Consider the following 23299-nt stretch of genomic DNA (forward strand, 5'->3'; position numbering starts at 1 on the left):
GCCCTGAAACGCTCCCCACCCTCATTTTCCTCCTTACTGAGTGGCCTGGTAATACCTCTTCTCCAGGGATGCTCCTAGCCTGGTGTCCAGCAGGTACACAGGAAATTCCAGTTTTTCCTTCTTTTATGGGCTGAAGCTAGAGGAGGAGAGACGTTTTACACAGAGGTGCTGTGCCAGGGACTGAAGTTTTTCAGAAATAAGAAGCGGAAGATCTGGGAATGGTGGAGTACACCCGCAGTTCTGGTTGTGATGAGAGGACAAAGGCAAGGGGGCAGCTTGGGCAACAAATTGAAATCTGGTCTAAAAAACAAAGCAGCCACCCCCAAAGCAGACAGGCAAAGGCATCACTGTGACTAATGCTATCTAAATGACTGAGTTTGTACAGCCTTACTGTGCTGTTCTGAACACTTTGTGTTTTGAAATTTCACAACCCTGTAACCAGCCTTTGTGAGTGCTTTGCTTCTCTGTCCCACAGAGGAGAAAACTTCGCTTGCCTACAGCTGCGTGGTAGAAAGTAGGGACCCAGCAGGTAGGCATGAAGCTAGTGCCTGGAACCAAAGGATTGTTTTTATGCCAGTTGTGAAAAAATACTCTTAACTAAAATGTCAGATGAGCTGATAGAGTTAAAATCCCTTTTTCCACTGAAGTGGGAAATCTGGGTAATGGGTCAGACTAAATACTGTATTTGCAGTCTTTTTGTTTAGTGCGTGTGTGTGTGTGTGTATGTCACGTGTACAGGTGCTTGTGGAAGGCAGAGGTCAACACTGGATGTCTGCCTTAGTCACTCTCCACCTTAGTTTTTTCAGACAATCTCTCACTGAATGCGGAGCTCGTTGATTTGGCTACGCTGGTGAGTCAGTGAGCTCTAGGGATCCGCCTGCCTCTGCGTCCCCAGTGCTGGGATTACAGGAGCATGCCCTGCCGTGTTGGCTTTTTCATAGGTGCCTAGGATCCAAAATCAAGTCCTAATGCTTGTGTGGCAAGCACTTTACCAACTGCCCTGTATTTTCAATCTTCTCTACTGTATTAGTGGCTTGAGGACATAAAATATGTCTTGTGAGCAAATTTTCTGCCTCATATGTGATGGTTTGGGCCTCGTGCTAGCTGCTGTTGGGGTAATTGTTTGCATGGGGTTTTCTTTCTGGGTAAAGCCAGCACCCTGAGGTGGTCTCTGACCTTCTCCACTCAACTGAGTCCTGTCTTGTAGTCATTGATCTCCAGGTCCAGGCAGGCATCCATTGTGGTCTCCTACCCTCTCTCCAGGGTTGTTTTATGGACTGAGGAGCCTGTGTGCATGGGAGAAGTGCTTAAGTTGGGTAGTGGTGGCTATAGGGACTCTGAGGCGCTCAGCCAGGCTAATGAGGACTTAGACTGAACAGCTGACTGAGCCAGGATGCTGTGCATTGTTGCTGAGCATGCATGACCTCAAGGACTGAAGTGGATATTGTTCAGATGGCCTTTTGGGCCAAAGTGGTATAGAGCTGCTTTGCCTGTCTCAGGTTCAGAGGACAAAACCCACCACAGACACCATTAAAAGATGACCTGGGGAAAAGATAGTTGAATCTTGCAGCTCAGTGGCTGACCGTTTATCATAGCAGAGAACAGAATAGAACCCAGAGGAAGAAAGACCAAGACAAGGTAGGAATGTAGAGATGCGGGAGCCTATAAATTAGACATCCACTGATGATAGGACCCATGCTGGGTGATGGGATTGTAGAGGATGTGTGTGGGCTCCTCAGTGGGAAAAGATTCACAGGGCTAGAGAGGAGAACTGATACATGTCCCATGAAGGCCACGAGGGTGCTGGCAGGGGTTGTAGAAGTCTGCTGCCCTAGTTAGCTTGTCAGCAGGCATGCTTGGCTTGACCTGAATGTAGAGAGAAATGGGGAGTTTCTCCCTAGCATTTCACCTCTATCTTGAGAGAACTATGCAAACATTTTTGACATAATGGCAGATGAGTAGATGAGTTTGGTTTGGTTTGGTTTGGTTTCTTTCTTTTCTTTTTTTTTGAGACAGAATCTCACTATGCAGTTCTGGCTGGCCCGTAACTCGCTATGTAGACCAGACTGGCCTCAAACTCAAGGGCTCAAGGAGATCCACCTGCTTCTGCCTCCCAACTGCTAGGATTAAAGGCCTGTACCACCATGCCCAGCCTAGTAAATGAGTTTTGAATGCCTGCTATGTGCTAATTCTGGTGTCTCTGCAGCCCAGTGACATTTTGTCTTCAGGCCCTCAGCCACAGGGAGCAGACCCTCTTGCAGTGGTGCCATGAGAGATGGATAAGGGAATGTATCATGGAGAAGATGGGACACACAGGTGAGCCTGAGTGTATGTGGGGGTAGGGTTTAGATGACTTAGGGACATGACAGCATTTCTGATCAGGAGAGCAGTGTGTGGATGGGCTAGGCTGGAGTCTGGCGCTGAACACCATGTTGGGAAGCAGGTCTGATGCTTGGATTTGAATGCTGCTACTTAGTAGCTTTGTGATCTGGGGCTAGGTACCTAACTGTTTTGTCCTCCTATGACCCCACTGTAGTGCTGAGGATTGAACTCAGGGTTTCAGACATTCTAGGAGCATGTTGTACCACTAGACTCTTAGCCTTATCCCTTTGTAACTGTTCTAAGTCAACTTTCTTGTTTGTGAACTGGGGGTACTCAGCGTAACACCTCAGGTGTAATGATGTGCTGGACACATGCAGGGTGGTAGGAAGGTTGGATTGGAACGTTAGGGAAGGACTTGGTGGATGTCATGAGCCCTAAGGAGGAGCTGAAATGTGGCCCTCTAATGGTAGGAGCCACTATAGGCGTTCATGGGGGAGGTAGACTGCTCCAGTTTCATTTGCTGTGATAAAATAACTTTTCGACAAAAAGCAATTTAGAGGAGAAAGGGACTTAATTTGGCTTACAATTCCAGGTAACAATCCATCCTAGCAGAGAAGTCCCAGACACATTCAAGAGCAGGAAGAAGTAAATCCATGCAAGCCCCCTTGTTCGCTTGCTTGTGTTCAGCTTGACTCACTCTCCACACTCTTACAGGAATCCCTGCCTAGGGAATAATGCCTCCCACAGTGGGCTGGGTCTTCCCATATCAATTGACCATCAAGACAGTCCCCCACAGACATGCCCTCCGGTCAACCTGATCTAGACATTTCCTCAGTTAAGACTCCTCCCAGGTGATTCTACGCTGGGTCAAGCCAGCAATTAAAAACTAAGCATCACAGCGGTTAAACAGCTCTTACAACCACTAGGGCCTGGATGAGCTTTCAGGCTGGGAATGGAGAGGGTTTGGGATGCAAGACTGCCTCTTCTTGGCTGGCCTGAATATGGAATAAACAGGAGAGAACACCCGAGATGACTTGGAGGTTTCAAGATGAGGGGCAGGAAGCGGGGAGTGGAAGCAAGGTTTTTATTTGTTTGTTTTCCAAGGAGTTCAGCCTTAAGCCTGTTGACCATGAGTTAATATAGGGCGCTAGTGAAAATGCCTTGGAAGACACTGTTTCAGAGTCGGGGAGGGTTGAACAGGAGGCGTGGAGGTTTCTAAGGCAGGAAGAGTGAGGCGAGGAAAGGCAGACAGCCACTGTGTGGAAAGCCCATGGCATGTGGTGTCCAGAATCTGGGGATGGAGGATGTCAGGAAGAGTGTGGTGGCCACAGAGTGGAGGTGATGGAGATAGGCCTATGGACCAGAGGCCTTGAGCTGGTCGGCCCTGTGTACTTTCTACCTCACAGCGTCGCGCCTAAGCAGTTGCAGAAATGAACTTTTGCTGTTCTGATCCTAGAGGGTGACAGACTGTCCTTGTTGCCAAGACTTGCCTGGCCTTGGCCCAGGTAAGCTCGATTGTTAAGGAGCATTTCAGTGGGCAGGTGAGATGGGCAAGAGGCGGCACCTCAGTGGAACCTGGGTGAGGACAGGGATGAAATATATCCTAGGTAAAGCCGCCAAGCTGGTCACTAGTAGTGGGAACAGGCTTATTCTGGTCAAGGCTCTGCACTTGGCTTTACATTAGCATCTTGGCATTTCTAGCCTTGGCCATAAATAAGTTTTGGACTTAAGGTTTATGGCAGATAGGCTGGTGTTTCTGAGCTTTTGGAAGTCTCTAGTTTTCTTTTGTTGTTTTTTTGGGGGGGCGTCGTTTTGGAACAGGGTCTCCCTGTAGCCCCAGCTGGCCTGAAACTCACTATGTAGACCAGGCTGGCCTTGAACTCACAGAGATCCCTCTGCCTCTGCCTCCCGATTAAAGGTGTGTGCTACCACGCCCCATGGGAAGTCTCTAGTTTTAATGTTCAAACCTTTTAGACTGGAAGCTAGGGAGCTGAGGGAGCCATGGGCAGGGGGGTCAGACCTGGGAGCCATCTGTGTGGAACTACCCTGTGTAGGTACCGTTCCCAGCCTGGAGAGGCCTGAGAACCGAGAGAACTGATGGTGGGTTCCTGCCAGCCCATACAGCCAAGCCCAGCATGGGTGGCTGTGTGAGGCTGTGTCTCTTGAGCTTAGGGGTTCGTATACTAACCCTGCATCTTTTTCCCATGGATTTAGGTGACTTGATTGCTTAACCAGGACATTTGCTAAGAAATTGGGTTTAAGTGGAAGCTTTTTTTTTTTTTTTTAAATTAAAAATATTTGTGTGTGGAGTATGTATGTGTTTGAGTGTGCTGGATAGCTTTAGTGTCAACTTGACACATCTGGGTAGAGGGAGCCTCAACAGGGGAATTGCCTCCATTGAACTGGCCTGTGGCCATGTCTTTGGGGCATCTTCTTGATTGTTGAGTGATGTGGGAGGGCCCAGCCCACTGTGGGTGGTGCCACCCCTGGTCAGGCTGAGCATGGGCCAAAGGAGCAAGCCAGTAAGCAGCGTTCCTCCATGGCCTGTGCTCCAGCTTCTGCCTCCAGGTTCCTGCCCTGAGTTCCTACCTTGGGCTCCCTGACTAACTATGACCCGGGAGATGTAAGCCAAATAAACCCTTTCTTCCCCAAGTTGGTATTGGTTAGAGTGTTTTGTCACAGCAGTTGAAGGCAAACTAGAATGGTGGGTGTGTACGCCTGTGTGTGGAGGCTAGAGGTTAACATCAGGTGTCTTCATTTGTTACTCTCCACCTTATTTTTTTGAGATAGTCTCTCACTGAACCTAGAGCTTGCTGATTTGCTGGACTGGCTGGCCAGCAAGGCCCAGGGATCCTCCCGTATCTGCCCTCCTGTGATGAGGTTACAGGCACGTGCCACTGTGCCCAGCTTTTATGTGGTTCTGCAGATCCAAACTCAGGTCCTTATGATTGTGTGGCACTTTACCCACTGAGCCTTCTCCCCCGCCTTAAGTGGAAGTTTAAAGAAAGGGAAAACGCTGGTGGTGTGTGTGTGTGCATGCACGTTGAACCTGGCATTCACATATTTGGCAAAACTGGCCAAGAAGCCCCAGGGATCCTCCTGTCTCTATCCCAGCTCTGCAATTACAGATGTGTACTTCTGCTCCTGGCTTTTTTATGTGGGTGCTGGGGACTGAACTCTGGTCCTCATGCTTACAGAGGCCAGCACCATGCTGACTGGGCCATCTCCCCAACCCTAAGATGCTGGGCTTTGCTTTCCCTTTTGAGGAGCAACGTGGCACCTAGCCTGGGTGCGTCATGTGCCTCTTACATTTGACCTGTGTTGTCATAGTCTTTCTTAATGTGTCTTTATTCAGCCTTCTTCCTCATCTGTCACGTAACTGTGCTTTTAGGGTGTCAGTAATGCATCTTAAAAATTGAAGTGTGCCGGGCGTGGTGGTGCATGCCTGTAGTCCCAGCACTTGGGAGACAGAGGCAGGTGGATCTCTGTGAGTTCAAGGCCAGCTGGGACTACAGGGAGACCCTGTCTCAAAAAGACACCCTTCCCCCAAAAAAATTGAAGTGTAAAATATAATCTTAGTCTGTTTTCCCTGCTTCCAAGTCTCTGTTTTTAGCCTCTATTTGAGGAGCTCTCTGGGTGGCTTGGTCCTGATCAAGTCACTGAGGATGGTACAATAAAGTGCTCACAAATGGCTGTGAACTTTCTAAAAACAGATCACAGGGGAGTAGCAGAGGTAGCATGGAGTTTCTGCACACCTCTCATCAGCCTCCCCTGGTACTAGCACCTCATATAACCGGGCATGTTGTTTCAAACTGGCATCATTAGCATGGGTGAGACACTATCACTAAACTGCTTGTACTTCCCCACCACCTAGTCCATTAACTTTGTGTAATTTTTTTTTCAACATGGAGATGTTTATAGTTACCTAGAAATTTTTCCCTCCTTACAGTATTAAAACAAAAAATGTATAAAACTCATTGTCCAATAAACACCTGGGCCCCAGAGAAGGGGGGCACTTGCCATCTTGCTAGGCTCCCTATTCCACAGGGCTGTCCCAGATGGGCATTACTGGGTTCCACTTCCCAGAGCCGCTGTCTCCTAGGGGTGCCACGGGCACTACCAGAGAGCTGGGCAGTGACAACCTTGGACAGGCCTCTGGCCTCCAGACCTCAGCTTCTCTATCTGTAAATAGAGGGTGTGAACTGAAGGTCCCTGGAAAAGCCACACCTGTGTTGAAGATTCTGCAGCCTGATTAGAACTTCGTGGTTGTGGGGAGTTGAGTGTGGCAGACAGAGGCAGAATGACCTTGGGCTAGTTTTACCCCTCTTCTTAGCCATTTGCCACCTACCTCTGCATTTCATCTGACAGCCTTTCACTTGTCAGGTAAAACTTTTGCAGTGTGTTTGTTACTAGACTATTAGGTCTCTCAAATCCCAAAGGTAAGAATATCCTCAGCTAGCCTCTGAGACCTGTAGCAGAGATGGCCCTACTTGCTGTAACCCACCTGCCTGATGTAACTGGTAAATACATTGCTCGGTTAATGTTCATGTAACCACCTCCATGCTGGAATATAACACATCAGACTGAGTCCATGTTCCTGGGCTGTGTCATTTTGTTTGGCTCAGAGTAAACTATCTCTTACTCCCTTTAGAGAGCTGTGTTTTGCATAGACACATCTGGCTCCTACCCAGAGGCCAGTTCTAGTTCTGATACGTAAGGGCCCCAGGACCCAAATCTGAGCTGGCACTAGGTCCTTACTTCATTAGCTTTTCTAATGCCAGCAGGGTGGTTTGTGGGTCACTGTTGGGGCCAGAGTCCCTGGGAAACCCTGGTGCGGCTCTGGGTTTACTCTTCAGCGAACCCATCGACCGTGGTCTGAAGTCAGCCAGGGTGGTCTGAAGTCAGCCAGGGTGATCTGAAGTCAGCCAGGGTGATCTGAAGTCAGCCAGGGTGGTCTGAAGTCAGCCAGGCTAATTTTGTACCAACCAGGTGGCTGCACAGGTACCACATGGGTCAGCAGGGCCATGTCATGGTAGCTCTGAGACTTTCCAGCCATGTGGCTGACTTCCTGCTTGGCAGCTGAAGTCCTGGGTACATGTGGAAGGGAGGGGTGTGCACTGCTTGCACAAAAGTCTGTAGCCCTTGGCTGTGTCTCCAGGCCACACCTCTGTCCAGGTTGAGTCAGCCCTTCCTGCCACTTTGCTTCTAAGACATGAGCACGGGACAGGCTTGGGACAGGCTTGGACACCAAACAAGCTTCCAGCTCCTTCCTTGGGGGCCATCTCGGGCTCAGAGTAGGGTTGGCCAGTTCCCATCCACACTGCGTGGGCTTGTGATACCTGCCACTTTTGAAGGCAGAGCTCTGTCCCTATGCTGAGACTTAGTGGCCTGCAAAGCTGAGGACTTTTGAGGACATTTAGACTTCTTTTGTTGCCTGCCTGATGGAGTTCTGAACAAGAAGTATGGTTTCCTTCCCCATCCTTTGTTTTTTGTTTTAAAGATTTATTATTATTATTATTATTATTATTATTATTATTATTATTATGTTTTTGTCCTTTTGAGACAGGGTCTTCCTGTAGTCCCAGCTGGCCTGGAACTGGCTATGTAGACCAGGCTGGCCTTGAACTCACAGAGATCTGCCTTCTAGGATTAAAGGCATGTGCTACATGCCAGGATAATTTTTATTTTTTAATTATGAATGACTTGCTTGTCTGGGGGGCGGTATGTGCAGTTGCCTGAAGAGGCCAGAAGAGGGTGTCATATCCCCTGAGCCAGAGCCACTTGATGTGGGTGCTGGAAACTGAACTGGGTCCTCTGCAAGAGCAGTACATGTTCTTAACCACTGAGTGCCCCCGCCCCCATGTTTTGTTCTATGGGGAAAGTGTTAGGGTGCATGTTGGGGGTCAGCCCACTGAGTGGCCTCTGTATTCCTGTAAATCACAGAGGACGTCAAAAGCACTCTTGGAAAGGCCAGGGTGGAGACTTCTGCTGGGAGGGTCTTAAGCGGTGGGGGACTCTATGGAGTTGAGAGAGGCTAGGTGGAAGTGGGTGCTGCTGGTGGTCCCTGCTATTTGCAACCTGGATGTGGCTGGGATGGCTGCACGGGGCTCCTGGATGGTCTGCACTGTGGCTCTACTCTGGCAGCTGGAGGTGGGGTGTGTAGAAGGTTAGGCCACTTCCCTGGTATGGTGATGTGTCCTTAGCATAGAAACCACTGTGCAGTCTCCAACCATGAGGGGTAAGTTTGGCCTGCACAGGCCAGGCCAGAGGTGGCAGCAACTCGGACCCAGAACAGAAGGATTGATCCCCTTCCTTAGGAGATTGCCAAGGTCACTGAGCTGTTCAGTCAGGGGAGGTCACACAGATAAATTTCTGAGGCAAGCACTGGTATGAAGAGGTGGGGGCCAGATGTGGCCTGTGTCATGTTGCTGGCCTAGGTGGGGACTGTGTGCGACCCGACTGTCCTCACTCCTGGCTTCTGCTCAGCAGGCTGGCGCCCATGCGGCTCTACACACTCTCCAAACGCCACTTCGTGCTTGTGTTTGTTGTCTTCTTCATCTGTTTTGGACTGACTGTCTTCGTTGGGATTGAAGGTAAGTTTGACTTTTAATCATTGAATCTTTTTCCATTCACAGCCACTTTGGTGTGGTGCTGCTCAGTCAGCCCGGCTGTACCCTCTCCCGCTCAGCCAGGCTGCAGCATGCAGGAAAATGTGCTTTCTCTCTGAGTCCACAGGGCAGATAGTGGTCAGTGCCTGCACGGTGGCTTCTCCTGGAGGTGTAGCAGGTAGCTGGGCAAGCCATGCATGCCCTGCACAGCACAGGGCCGCAGGCCAGCTCGTTGGTCTGCCATCTCTATTGCCTATCTTGAATTCGACACATGATTGATTTCCTTCCTTCCTTCCTTCCTTCCTTCCTTCCTTCCTTCCTTCCTTCCTTCCTTCCTTCCTTCCTTCCTCCCTTCCCTTCCTTCCTTCCTTCCTTCCTTCCTTCCTTCCTTCCTTCCTTCCTTCCTTCCTTCCTTCCTCTTTTCTTCCTCTTCTCCCTCCTCCCACCTCCCTCCTCCCTTCTTCCTTCTTCCAAACCAAGTTGGCCTTGAATTTGCTCTGCAGATCATCCAAACACTTCTAGAGTCTTTTGTCTTGGGGAACTAAGACCCCTTTATCTGAGGGGAGACAGTCTATATAAAGGTCTAGGTGAACAGGACTGGGGTACATACAGCAAGGTTGGTCTGGTGATGCCCTGTTCTGTGACTTCGTGAAAGCCCTGGGCAGGAGCTTGGTTACTGAAGGTGGAGATGGCAGATCTGCTCTGGTTTTAGAGTATCTGCTCTCACAAGAAGCTGTACCAGCAGAAGAGCCATACCTTAATGAGTTTTAGCTTTGAAATCCTCTAGGTAGGCCAACCCCTTCCCTCCCTCCCTTCCTTCCTTTTTGCATGTATATGTGTTTATGTGTTTGTGGTGTGCATGCATGTGTGGGGGTGTACATGTATGGGTAGGTGCCTGTACATGTGTATGTGTGTGGAGGCCAGAGGTTGGCATGAGATATTTTCCCGTTACTCCACCTAATATGTCGAGGCAGGATCTCTCGCTTGAACCCAGAGCTCAACAATTCAGGTAGTCTAGCTAGCCAATTTGCTCTGAGAAATCCTCTTTCTCTGCCTCCTGAGTGCTGGGATTACAAGCAGGCCTCTATATCTGCCAGTTTACTTGGGTGCTGGGAATTTAAACTTCAGTCCTTCCATGTGTACCTCAAGCGCTTGACCCCCGGAGCCATCTCACCAGACCCCCAGCCTCCTTTCTTACAGAAAGAAAATAGAAATACATAAGCCAAATGGTTTTCATAAGGGTCCTAGAAACCTGGGTCTCTTTGGTCCTGTCCCAAGGGTGGGCAGTGGGAGCTACCTAGGGTGAGAGTATACCCCTCCGTTTCCTCCTTTTCCTTCTAAGCAAAGTGGCTTTTTCATTGAGGGTAGCTTCTGGTAGCTGCTTGTGTAATTGATGTACCTAACACCAAGTGTGAATGGCATTAAGGCTCAGTTTGTCCCTCAGAAAGCCAGTTCCATAATCTCAACTTAAACTTAAATTGTGAGTGGATGGAGGAGGCTGGGGGAGAGGTGGCCATTGGGACACTACTTGCCTGGTGACATGGTGTTAGGTGACCATAGCATCTGTAGCCTAGTTCTTTCTCTCCCTGTTAAGTCACCAAGGGATTTAAGTGGTATTCATCACAACACAAGATGCATGTATTATCTTACTTGCATTTAACAACCGTCCTTTGAGATTGGTAGGGGCCGCAGAGTCAGTGGGACCTCAGCCAGTTTTGTTTCCGTAAGCCAGTGTGTCGCAGACGCCCCAGACTGTACCCAGCCTTTACTCTGAAATGAAATGCAGGAGTGAGATCAATGCCCCAAAGCCGAGATGGAAGTGAGCCCAGGCTTTCATCTTTTTTTTTTCAGTCCCACAGAATTGTGAATATTGTGACTCTTCTAGAGAAACAAAAAAATAAGAGGTACACACACACACAATCACTGTATTAATATATTTCATATTCTATATATAATTGATATTACATATAAAATATAACTAATGAAAATATAAACATTTATCAAATTTAAAGTAATTTACAATAAAAATGATTATTAATGTGTAATTACATATAAATATGTTTTATAATATGGGATACATTATATACTATATAATTATATAATGTGGAATGTTATTGTTATGTATATGTAAAATAAGACACTGGAGAGATGGCTCAGCAGTTAAGAGCACCAATTGCTCTTGCAGAGAGCCTGGGTTCGATTCCCAGCGCCCACATGGCAGCTACGAACCATCCTTAACTCCAGCTCCAGGGGAATCTGAAGCCCTCTTCTGACCTCCGCGGCAATGCACGACATGGATGCACTCACATACATGTAGGCAATATACTCATACACAAAATGAAAATAAAAAAAAAAAGACAATGGCTCACACAGTTCTGGAGGCTAAGAAGTCTGTTGGTCTCTAGTCAGCACATAGGAGTCCAGGAGAGCTGGTCAGTCCTACTCTGGGTCTGAAGGCCTGAGAACCAAGGGGAATTGATGGTGTCAGCGCTAGTCTAAGTGAGTCTGATGACTGTTGTTCCAGCTGGAAGACAGAAAAATCTCACCAAGTTCCCCTTAGCATGTTCTGTTTAGACCTTGGATGGTTTTGATGAGGGCTCACCTTCACTGGGGAGGGCAGTCTGCTTTACTCAGTCTGCTGATTCAAATGTTAATCTTACCCAGAAATTCCTCAAAGACATGAGAGAGCAATGTTTAACCAAATATCCTGGCCCAGGTACCCCATGTCCCATTCAGATTGACATATGAAATGAACTATTGTAAACACATTCCTCTCAGTTACTTTATGTGGGAAGGTGCAAATGTGGAAATGGAGGCCCAGAGGGACTTGCTAGTTTAGACTCCAGGTTCTTAATTCTTTCCAGGAAGCCAGGCTGCCTGATTTACAGATTAATAAGAGTCCACCAAGCTTGTGAGTCTGTTTGGGAAAAGCCTGGTTGTGGAGTGGCCCCCTTCCTCCATGGAGACAACCTGGCAGCATGTGTAGGCACCTTCCTGAGACAGGTTGAGCTGCATATACCAGCACAGTCTGAGTTAGATGGAGGATTGCTGTTGACAGGCTGGTCGGCCACTGAGGCATCCCTGAGAACTGGCATCTCAAGCTAAAAATAATTTGTTTTAGGCAAATCCAGTTCTAAATTAATTTTAAAACCATTTAAGCCAATGCTATGAAAGATTACAGCAAGAATTGTAAGAATTGGAGACATCTGGAAGGATTCTCAGAAGATGGTGGAGTAGGAATCTCTCTCCACCTCTAGACAGCAGTTATAGTGGTAGTCTTCTGTGCTCTTTTGGAATTCTAGAGTCTATCGAAGGCTATACCTTCCTGGGGTAGGAGAGCCGGACATCAGATTGTGCCTTGATTCAGTCACTGCATCTTGGTGTGTAAGCCTTTCTTGGTATGTGAACAAAAATCAGTAAGTTGCCACTATAACCCACTTTCTTCCCTTCTTTGTTACGCTTAGGACCCAAAGTGATCCAGACTTCTGCCGCTAATTTTTCACTAAATAATAGCAAAAAGGTAAGAGTGTATGTAAGAGGCAGCTCATGGTTCATTATAAACTTGGGAGTCACTGAGAAGTGGCCTCACTTGGAGAGTCTTGAGGCTTAGGCTGCCCATGCCTGGCAGTTGGCTTCTCAGGCAACACATAGTTCTAATTTTCTGGTCAGCTGCTGGCTTCTGGGTTCTTGTTGGCTAGTGTTCCCTTTTCCGAGGTCCTAAGTGCCTTTGGAAGGCTGGTGGTGGGATGTTGGTGTTCCCCTCTGTAGGAGCTGCAATTTGTTTCCAATGGTGTTAATGCATTCTGCTTGCTCACATCAGAAAGCCCTGTTATACTAAAAGATTCAATGGTGATTGCTTAGGTATCTGACCATTTCCTTAAAAAAATTTCTGTGTGTGTTGTATATGCATGTGGAGGCCAGAGGTCAACCACAGGTGGGGTTCTCAGGAGCCACCCACTGTATTGTTTTGAGACCCAGTCTCTCACTGGTCTTAGGGCTCACCAGTGAGGTTGGTTGGCCAGTGAGTCCAGAGATCCTCCTGTTTCTGAGTCCCTGGCTCTGGGATTACAAGTGTGCACTACTTAGCCTGGTGGGTGCTGGGGATGGAACTCAGGTACTTATGCTTGCGTGGAACGCGCTTTACCGACTAAGCTCTTTTTATTGATGATTTGGTATTTTTTACATAATTTATTTATTTTTAGTATATGAGTATTTTGCCTGCATGTATGTAAGTGTACTACATGCATGCAATGCCTGCAGAGGCCAGAAGAGGGCATCAGATACCCTGGAGCTGGAGTTAAAGATGGATGTTAGTCACCGTGTGGGTGCTGGGAATTGTCGAACTCTAGTCCTCTGCAACAGTATCCTATGCACTTAGCCACTGAGCCATCTCTCCAGCCCCTGGTTTGATATTTCTTGCCTGGCTCAGTTTAAATGAAAAATTCCCTCTTCCTTTTATAAATACACCTTGATCATTGCTGTCTTTAGGGAAAAACAAGTCCTTTGGATTGGTGAACTAAACAGCGGAATCTGTGTGTATGCAGAAACTGAACACACGTCTGCATTTTCAGTTTCAGTATCCTAGTGTGGTCTCAGAGCCCTGCTTCTCTCTGCCTACCTACCTCAGAGGCTGAGCCCTACATCTCTCAGCCTACCTGCTAGGTCTCCCATTACAGTTTTTGAAAAGACAGAAGACAATTGTACGCCTTTTGCTTTTGGCTCCTGCTGGCGTGGAAGGGCCTCTGTGTAGCCTTCACGCTTTCTTTGCATTCATCATCTTGAACTCTTGGGCAGTTGGTCTGGTTTGGAGAGTGCCACCATGAGTTTTCCCTACGGTAGTGGTTCTTCCAGTTTTTGCCCCTCAGGGTTTGTCTCTGACAGTGACAATAACAGCCATTCTGCAGAACTGATTTGCTTCTGAGAGACCAGCCTTGCTTCTGGAAGACAGCATCTCATCCTCTGATTGTTTCCATTCCCCAGTGGCTTTCAGACAAGCCCATGGTCTCCGAAAGTTTGGTGCAACTCTGACAGACACATGAAAACAAGACTGTACATTCACCCTCCAAAGGTGATGCCTTCAAATAGTGCTTCTTTTGGAAGTATAGATGGGTGCCTTCGCCAACCCCCTCCACACCTCTCTGCCATCGGACACCATTATTGTGGTTTTTCAAAGGATACTGCAGAAGAATCACTGCACGTAGGCCTCTCAGTCTTCTTTCCAGGGATGTTAAGACTTTATATAAAGCTAGAAGTAACTGATGCCAAGCAACAGTGTATCTGGCCTTCTGATACTGAAGAAATGGTTATCGAGATACATGATGCTGGGAACTTGAAGGCCATTCTCTGGTGCCCTTTTTTGTCGCATAGCTCTTCAGTCTGCCCTTTTCACTGTATCCCTGATGGCTTTTTCATGGTATTTAGCAGGTGCAAAGCCTGAGGGTTCAGGTGGTGGGAATTGCTGCTTACAGGTTCTGAAGAGGCAGGAATGCGTTGCGGCTGGTCTCGAAGGGACGGCATCCCGTGTTCTGCAGGGGAGAATTCATCTTTGTCGCAGAGCTCATGCTCAAACCTATTTCACTAAATGTTAGTTTTATATGCTAGATAAAGTATTTGACAGATTCCACGAACACACGTGGATTACTGAATTTTGTTTTCTTCTGCTTCAGCTAAAACCAATTCAAATACGTTCAAATCCACTCTCGACATACAACCAACAACTATGGCTGACGTGTGTTGTCGAGTTGGAGCCATCAGGAGGTATGCACTCTGACAGTTAGGCTGATTTTATTAAAGTATAAATTGTCATATTGAAGAGTTAGAAAGACCTTAAAGTATTTGGACACATGCTAGTAGACATGTATAAAAGGGACACCCATTATTTGTGGTAGGACAAATTGGAAGCCCCTCAGCTGTCTCCCATTGGGAGACAGGATGCCTCTCTGCAGGGTATGGACAGCTGAGCTCAGTGGGGAACTGGGAGGGAATCAGGTCCTGACACACTGAGGAGTGTTTCTGCTCCCCAGGGACATTTGGTAATGTGTGGGACAATTTGTCACAAGGGAAGGAGTGTTAGCAGAGTATGATGGGTGGAGGCCAGGGATGCTACTCACCCACCACAGTGCACAGCCTAGCAAGTCAGTGTCATTGTTGTTTATAAAGATTAACCTCCTTGCATCTCAGATGGCACTAGTTTTGTTTCATTATGTTGAGAACTGAGGGTGGTCGGACAGCTGAGGGTGGTCTGTGATTAGCTGAGGTTCTCGGAGAAACAGTTTGAAGGTAATGCCTTGTTGGTGGTAAAAGAAGTAGGAAAATAACGTTATAAAATGTGAAAACAAATTTATATTTGTGTGTTTAGAAGATGGTCTAGAAGGATAGACATAAAAATGTTAACTATAGTTAGTTGGGGTGGGATTTTAAGTGTTCAGTGCTCTTTAAATCTTTAAATTTATTTTTATATGTATGATTTTTTTTTTTGTCTTTTTAAGACAGGGTCTCCCTGTAGCCCCAGCCATCTTGGAACTCACTATATAGACCAGGCTGGCCTCGAACTCACAAAGATCCGCCTGCCTCTGCTTCCCAAGTGCTGGGATTAAAGGCATGCCACCACACCCGGCTTTATATGTATGATGTTTTGCCTGCATGTATGCAAATGTACCATATGTGTGCAGTGCCTGAGAGACCAGAAGAGGGCATTGGACCCCTGAAACTGGAGTTACAGATGCTTGTTAGCCACCGTGTGGGTGCTGGAAACGAAATCTGGGTCCTTTGCAAGCTCTTAACCACTAAGTCATCTTGCCAGCCCCTTCGTTCTCTTTTTTAAAAGATTTATTTACTTGTGTGTCTATGTGTGTATGTGAGTCTGTGTGTGCACAACTGTGCAGAGGCGCAGAGGCCAGAGGAAGGCGTTGTGTTAGGGGTCTGCTGCTCTCTGCCTACTCCTTTGAGCCTGAGTCTCTCCCTGAACCTGGAGCTTGAGTTTTCTGAACGAGGCTGGAAGCCAGCAAGCCTAGCCTCCTTTCTCCAACCCCCAGAAGCTGGGCTTATAGGCATGCACAGGACATTTGGCTTGTTACGTGGTTACTGAGATCCAAACTGCAGTCCTGATGTTTGAGCAGCAAGCACTCTTAAATGCTGAGCTATCTCTTTAAGACTGTTCTCTCTTTTTATTTATTTAATTTTTTATTTCTTTCTTTGTGTGTGTGTGTGTGTGTGTGTGTGTGTGTGTGTTCTTATGCAACGATATGCATGTGGAGGTCAGAGGACCACTAGTGGAAGTGGGTTCTCTCCTTCCACCATGTGGTCCTGGGGATCAAGTTCAGGTGGCCCGTCAGACTTATCAGCAGGCTCCCCTGCCCGTTGAACCATCTTGCCAACCCTGTTCTCGTTTTATATGAGAATATGATTAGACAAATTTTAGTCCAAAAAAGTAGAACTCTATTTCTATCTTGGCATAAATTAAAGAATTTATGTGGGAAATTAAAGAGGTAATTTCGTAGCTGTGCACCCTCCGTGAAGTGAAGCTGATCATCAGAAATGCAGGTGTAACACAGACCCCTTGGCAGTGTGGGAGAAAGGAAAGGCTCCCCTTTGCTGAATGAATTTGGGATTTTCAAGTGTGTGCAGGGTAATGTGGCCTTAGGATGCTCATGGACGCTGTATGTTCTTGGCAGCAGGCCGCTTTGCTGCTTGGAGGTGTCTGAGGTGGTCTCTGATAACCAAATTTCTTTCTTTGGTAGAAACGTCTATTCAAACCAGCTTTTCCATGACTGTTAAAGTCAATGGTGTAGCTCAGGATGGAACCATGATGTACATTCACAACAAGGCTCACAATCGGACAAGGACCCTCTCGTGTGCAGGGGTGAGTGTGTTTGATGGCTCTGCAGTCATCCATTTCAAATGCTGTCATAGATCTGCTTGTTCAGCATAAGAGGCAGAGCCAGGAGGAGGCTTCACACTGTATTTAAAAAATTATTTATTAGGTAAATGCGCAAATAATGGGTTCCCTTATACAGTCTGCGCACATACACGCCATCACACTCTCCTCATCTGCTCCCTCGCTTGCTGCGCCCTCTTTTCCTTCCCTGGCTCCCTTCCTTACCATTAGTGCCTCTTTCTGCTTTCTTATTGCATGCATTGCCTCTGTTTTTCCTGCCTTCCTTGATAGTGCTTCCTCTTGTTATCATCCCAGGTCCAGTTTCATATAGCACATACATAGACACATTTTTATACACATATAAATTTAATTCTAAGTTCTGCACATAAAGCATGTGGTATTTGTCTTTTTGAGTCTGACTTATTTTGCTTCACATAATGCTGTTCACTGGCTTCCATTTTCCTGCAAATACCATGATTCCATTTTCTTTATGACTGCACTGTGTATATGTATCACATTTTCTCTATCCAGCCATCTGTTGATGGACATCTAGGTGGGTTGCATTTCCTGGCTGTTGTCAGTAGTGAAGCAGTAGATATGGATGTGCAAGTGTCTCTGTGGTGTGTTGACTTGGAGTCCTTCTGGTATATGCCCAAGACTAGAATAGGTAAGTTATATGGTGGTTGTGTTTTCAGTCTTTTTGAGGACTCTCCATACTGATTTCCAAAGTGGCTGTACAAGTTTGCATTCCCACCAGCAGTGAATAAAGGCTCCTCTTCTCATGTCCCTACCAGCATTGGTTGTGATTTATTTTCTTGATAATAGCTGTTAATGACTGGGGTAAGTTGGAATCTCAAAGCACTTTTAATTTGCACTTCCCCGATGGCTAAAGATGTTGAACACTTTCTGAAGTATTGGTCATTATATTTCTTCTTTTGAGAGTCGTTTATTCAGTTCTTTAGTCCATTTATTGGTTGGATGATTTGGTGTTTTTGGTGTTTAATTTTTGCAGTTGTTTATATGTCCTAAATATTAGCCCCCTGTCTGATATGTAGCTGGCAAAGCTTTTTGTACCATTCGGTAGGCTCTCTTCACTCTGGTGCTTGTGTTCTTTTACTGCGCAGAAGCTTTTTAATTTCATGTAACCGCATTTGTCATTTCTTGCCTGGCTATTTGAGTCCTTATATGCCTATGTCTGTATCTTGAAATGCTTTCCTTGTTAAAAAAAATGGAGTCATTCCACGGATGGCATGGAAGACCCTCCTAACATCATACTCTGATGCCCGTAGGAATTCTTGTTAACTCCTACATACAGGAACATGCATACACACATAAACACACATGTACACATGCACACCCAGCCTGCCACAAACCCTGAGCCTAGGTTTTACCTGATGATTGCTGTCCATAGGTGGTTGTGGAGGGCCAAGCTTCGGATGAACCTCTGCCACTGTCTGGGGTCACTCTCCATCACTAGCCTTTGGGCTGTTTCTCTTGGGTGGGCTACTCTGATCCATCTTGGGATGGGGGAAGCGTGCCCAGGCCTCTTAGGGTCAGCAGCCTCATTTAGGCATCTGTTTTAGGGTGTCCTGTGTGGCAATGGGAAAGGACATTTGTGGGCCCAGCATGATTGGTGAGCCGAGAGCCCTCACTCCTTTTTATCCATTGACAGCGTGTTCTGTTCAGAAGCCAGTGACTCAGGCCCTGTCCCTGTAGTAGCCAGGAGCCATGTGAGGACTGAACACATTACTGGCAGCATGGAGACTTGGAGAGCATCAAACAGAGGCAGGGTGTTTGATTAGAGGGCTAGTTAGACAAGGAATGTCAGAGTGTGTCGAAAGGCATCGTGCTGAGTACCTTCTGTACATCCCTCATTAAATCCTTACAGGAGGTCCACAGAATAGAAACTATTAGTTTCTGTTTTATAAAAGAAGGAACAGAGGCTTCAAGAGGTCAAAGCCATTGTCCAAGGTGACACAGATACCAAGTGGAAGGAAAGGATCTAAGCTGGTGCTCTTTTATGCTGGGGCTGTAACCACATGTGCCCTACCTAGTTACTAACAGTAAGAATACTGCCCCCTTTCTCCTGGCATGAAGGAATTCAAGCAGCGATGGGTTCCTGTGCCCTTGCTGGCCCCCCTCTCTGTTGATTGAAAGAGGTCAGATGCTTGGCTTGAGGGTGCTGAGCTGTGCTGACGGGTGGCCCTCCCCTGCCAAGTGTAACAGCAGTGACTTCGTGACCTTGGCAGCAACAAACACAGCGATCACAGATAGGGCGGCATTTAGAGAAGGCAGAAGAGTTACTGGTCCCTCACCCTAAGTCCCTCCTCCCACCTGAGTAAGCAGCCTGAGCCAGCTTCTGGAACATGTACTTACCTGTGGGGGTTAGCCCTCCTGCTTGTCCTGGGAGAGTGGCAAAGATCCAGGTAAATAACCCATGTGAGGGTATGTAGTGTTCACACCAGCTTGGATGTCCATGAGCCCCCACCATCCTGTGTGCAGGAGGTACTCAGTGAGTTCTGCTGGATAACAAGAAGATTAACATGCATGAAGGTCCCAAAAGATCTCCTTCCTGCCGCGGCCTACAGAGTGGGACACACAGCTGCTCACTGAGTGCTGGGCCTGCAGCTCCTGTGACTGATCATCCTGACTTGCCCTGTCTATGGTGTTTTCCCAGCACACAGGATTTGCAGTTTTAAAATGCAGACACCTTGCCTCCCTATAGCCTTGGCTTCAAGGAGCGCCAGGCTACCTAAGGCTGGGTTAATTCTGCTCCAGGGATAGGCTACCATGTGCATCTTCTCCCCATGGTTTCTTCCTGTTCCTGTGGGTGGCCCTGCCTCACTTTACACTGTGTCACAATTTACAAATGTCTCCCTTCTGTTCCTTACTGTCGCTGTTGCAGGCTTCACTTCGGTTGTAGGGAGAGGGGTGGCAGATGGTGGCTCTGTTAGGAAATGGCAGGCTGAAAGCAGAGAGAGAAAAGTACCTTCCTCGTGGGCTGTGTGTGGTCATAGTGATTGAAGTGGGCCCAGAAGAACAGGTCAGGCTGTGACATCCAGTCGGCCGTCTTAGCTTGCAGTTCCCCTGTGCAGTAGTGTGTGTATAGATGTGTCAGGCTTGTGTTGTTTTGCGGTAACTTCTTTACACAGGTGACATATCATTTCAGTCATCTAAAAGGACGATTCTGATCACTGTAAAATCAGGAAATATCCATTGGGCGCTTTCTTCGTAGGAGCTGGGTTCGGTTGGCATCTGGCTTACTCTGAACTTTCTCAAGTTTTCTGAGGATGAGTTCTGCTCACCTGTTGTTGAAATGAGTCACTTACGGGTCAGTGGATGGGAGGGACTTCTTTGCTTACTTTAAAGACACCAATCTTCCTGTTTGCAGAAATGTGCAGAGATCATTGTGGCTCACCTGGGCTACCTGAATTACACACAGTATATGGTGACCGTCGGTTTTGAGCACCTGAACCAGCCCATCAAGGAAATGAACTTCACGGTGAGTATGCGGCTGGACACAGGCATCCGTGACTCCCTTGTTGAGAGACTGACGTGCATCAGGGTCTCATAAGGTTATTTTAGACAGGAAAACCAGTTTCTTAAGTATGTGGGACCAAGAATACCTTAAAGAAGCAGCATAAAAATTGGAGAAGCTTCAGTGTTCTGAAGTTTTAGATGGACATAGTCACGTCCCAGTTGGAAGATTGTTGAGAGGACAGGGACACCCGTCCCTCCACCAAGGCAGGGTGCCTCTCCAGCCCTGTGAGAGGTCTGCAGCCCTACCATGACCCCCAGAGAGGGGAAAACACTGGCCAGGACACTGCCCTTGCTTATGTCCAGCTGAAACCTGCCTCCTGTCCTTCTGTCCCATTGGAGTTACTACAGCAGCACAGTAGGGATAAAGAGGGTTAAAGGTTTCCAATGAGACTGATGAATGAAGTTCAGATCCTGGATCCTTCATTTACTAGTTTGACCTTGTTGAGCCTCAGTTTTCCTATCTGTGAAATGGTTACCCCATAGAGTTGTGAATAGTAAATGAATTGCTAATGGGTGCTGTGATGGTTGATCTTGTCAGCTGGTGGGATTAAGAACTAGCATGCATGCCAGGCGTGGTGGCACACGCCTTTAATCCCAGCACTCAGGAGGCAGAGGCATGCCGGTGGGATGTCTGTGAGTTCAAGGCCAGCCTGGTCTACATAGTGAGTTCCAGGACAGCTGGGGCTACAGGAAGACCCTGTCTCAAAAAGACAAAAAAAAAAAAAAAAAAAAAAAAAAAAAAAGAACTAGCATGCAAACAGGCCTCTGGGCATGTCTGCAGGGTAGCTTCTAGATTGGGTTAACTGAGGGGTTAACCATGCCATGGGCTGAGGCCTCTGAATAAAAAGGAGAAAGTGAGCAGAGTACCCAAATTCACCCCTCTGCTTCCTGACTGAGTGCAGTGTATCGGCTGCCTCGATTCCTGCCCCCATGCCTTCCTCTACCATGGTGGACTGTATCCTGGAACAGTGAGCCAAAATAAATGCCTCCTTTCTTAAATTGCTTTTGTCAAATATTTTGTTATAGCAATGATATAGTTAAGAGAGACAGGTACTTTTAAAATAACAGCAGGTCAGAGATGGCTTGGTGGTTAAGAGCATTGTTGCTTTTGCAGAGGACCCAGGTTTGGTTCCCAACACCCACATGGTAGCTAACAACCATCAATAACTCCAGTTCTAGGGGATCTGACGCCCTCTTCTGGCTTCTGAGGGCATTGCATGCATGGGTGCACTTATATACATGCAGGCAAAGCACTCACACAAATAAAATAAAAATCAATTAATTAATTTTAAAAAAGATAACAGCAGCTGGGCATAGTGGTAGCTGCCTTTAATCCCAGCAGGAAGATCTCTGTGAGATGGAGGCCAGCCTGGTTCACATAGTGAGTTCCAGGCCAGCTGGCGCTACAGGGAGACCTGTCTCAAAAAACAAAACACAACAAAAAGATAACAGCAGGCCTGGTGAGATGGTTCATGGGTAAGAGCATGTAAGCACGAGGACCTGAGTTTGGATCCAGCACACATGTAAGCATCTGCTCAGGGCTGTCCACACATCTCTAACCCAGCACTATGGGTTCAGAGAGAGGAGGATTGCTGGGTCTTGGTGACTGTCAGCCTAGCTCCGGGTTCAGTCAGAGACCCTGTCTCAGGGAATAAGGTGGAGCCTGATAGAGCAGAACACCCCAGATCCAATAGATAAAAAGTAGCCATGTGACGAATAGGGTTGATCAGGAGAAAGCAAAGGAACACATGGGACACATTCCCTTCTGGGCAGGGAAAATGTCTGCCTAGGTTGTGAGCTGGGGTGTTTTAAGGGGGAGGCTTCTGCTTCCTGCAGAAGGTGGGAAGATTTTTTTTTTTTTAAGTTGGGTGGGGGGAAGTGGGAGAGTGGGACTGTTAAAACCTGTTCTCTTTAGAGATCAAAGGGGAAGCCTGCTGTGTTGGCCAAACAGTGGAGAAAAGTCTGCTTCTCTTGACTTTAAAGACCAAGGTGCTTATCAGCTAGGTTCCCTTTTCTCAGGAGCTTGAGAGGTCCTTGGGATCCTGTTGGTGAGGGGGCTGCTGCTATTTGAACCCTAACATTCCAGCCTTTTGTGTTATAGGATAGGGGGCGCCATCGTCTTGCTACTTCTGCTGGACAGGGTCGACGAGGGGTTGCTGAATTAGGCGTCGGTCAGACAGTGGGGGTTCCCTCTTCATGCATCTCAACAGGGTCCTCGATGGTTGACAGGTGCTTGTGTACATGTGGAGGGAAGGAAAGTAACAACTGAGTAAAATTAGTACGAGAGTAAGAGTTTTTGGATTTTGGTCTGAAAATATCTGAAGAGGCAAGGGGCAATGGTTAGCACCAAGGTAGTAGCTCATTTTTCATTTTTTTCTTCTGCTAGGGCTGAACTCGAGAGTGATGGACTCAGGATTTGTTTTCAGGCATTTTGATAGCTGTTGGAGTGGCTAGAGTTAGTGTCAGTTACCTCTCAAAGGCTTCCAGATAGGGAGAGAAGACAAATTTAGCCATCATTTAATTTTTAGGCTAGAACAATAGTGGGTTGCCTCCCTTAGCTGTAAGTGGGCACTACAGTATTGCAGACCAAGATTCGAAGTCTTAAGGTTGTATGAGGATTTGGTTCTCAGAGGTCACATGGGCTTGGGTCGGGGGGCTGGCTCCTCAGGCTTTTCTTTTTACCAGTTCCATCTATGTGAAGATAAGTCAAGAGGTCTTGCTTGACCAGGGCTTTGCTTGGAAGCATGGAGGAAATGTTTCCTCTATGTTGACCCTCCTCTTTGCAGACTGGACATTGGTTCAAGTCCATCTTCTGGGGTCTCCATGGCCTCCCTGAACAAGAGGACAGGTGACTCACCAAAGTTACAGGACATTTCAAGAGCTGTGCCATAGCCCTGGGAAGTTGTTTGACCTTGGAGGGCAAGGAACAAAAATTTGTCCCTTTAAATCCCTC

The 23299-nt window shown here is 47.3% G+C and overlaps 1 protein-coding gene across 7 annotated transcripts in view; it reads left to right on the plus strand.

The window, feature by feature from the left end:
• The window catches only part of Tmem181 (transmembrane protein 181), a 68171-nt gene that overhangs the window by 20118 nt on the left and 24754 nt on the right, over positions 1-23299 (plus strand). For 2 of the 7 annotated variants that reach the window (XM_008839555.3, XM_008839573.3), the window contains exons 2-6: positions 8812-8915; positions 12395-12450; positions 14597-14687; positions 16670-16791; positions 20198-20308. In XM_008839555.3, coding sequence (XP_008837777.1) covers positions 8812-8915; positions 12395-12450; positions 14597-14687; positions 16670-16791; positions 20198-20308 — 484 coding nt within the window. Of the gene's footprint in view, positions 1-2206; positions 2317-8811; positions 8916-12394; positions 12451-14596; positions 14688-16669; positions 16792-20197; positions 20309-23299 lie in introns of all 7 variants that reach the window. The other 5 variants (XM_029566821.1, XM_029566825.1, XM_029566817.1 and 2 more) reach the window with 4 other exon arrangements.

This window comes from Nannospalax galili, unplaced genomic scaffold (assembly GCF_000622305.1).
Source record: "Nannospalax galili isolate Female #2095 unplaced genomic scaffold, S.galili_v1.0 scaffold211, whole genome shotgun sequence".
Lineage (NCBI taxonomy): Eukaryota > Metazoa > Chordata > Mammalia > Rodentia > Spalacidae > Nannospalax > Nannospalax galili.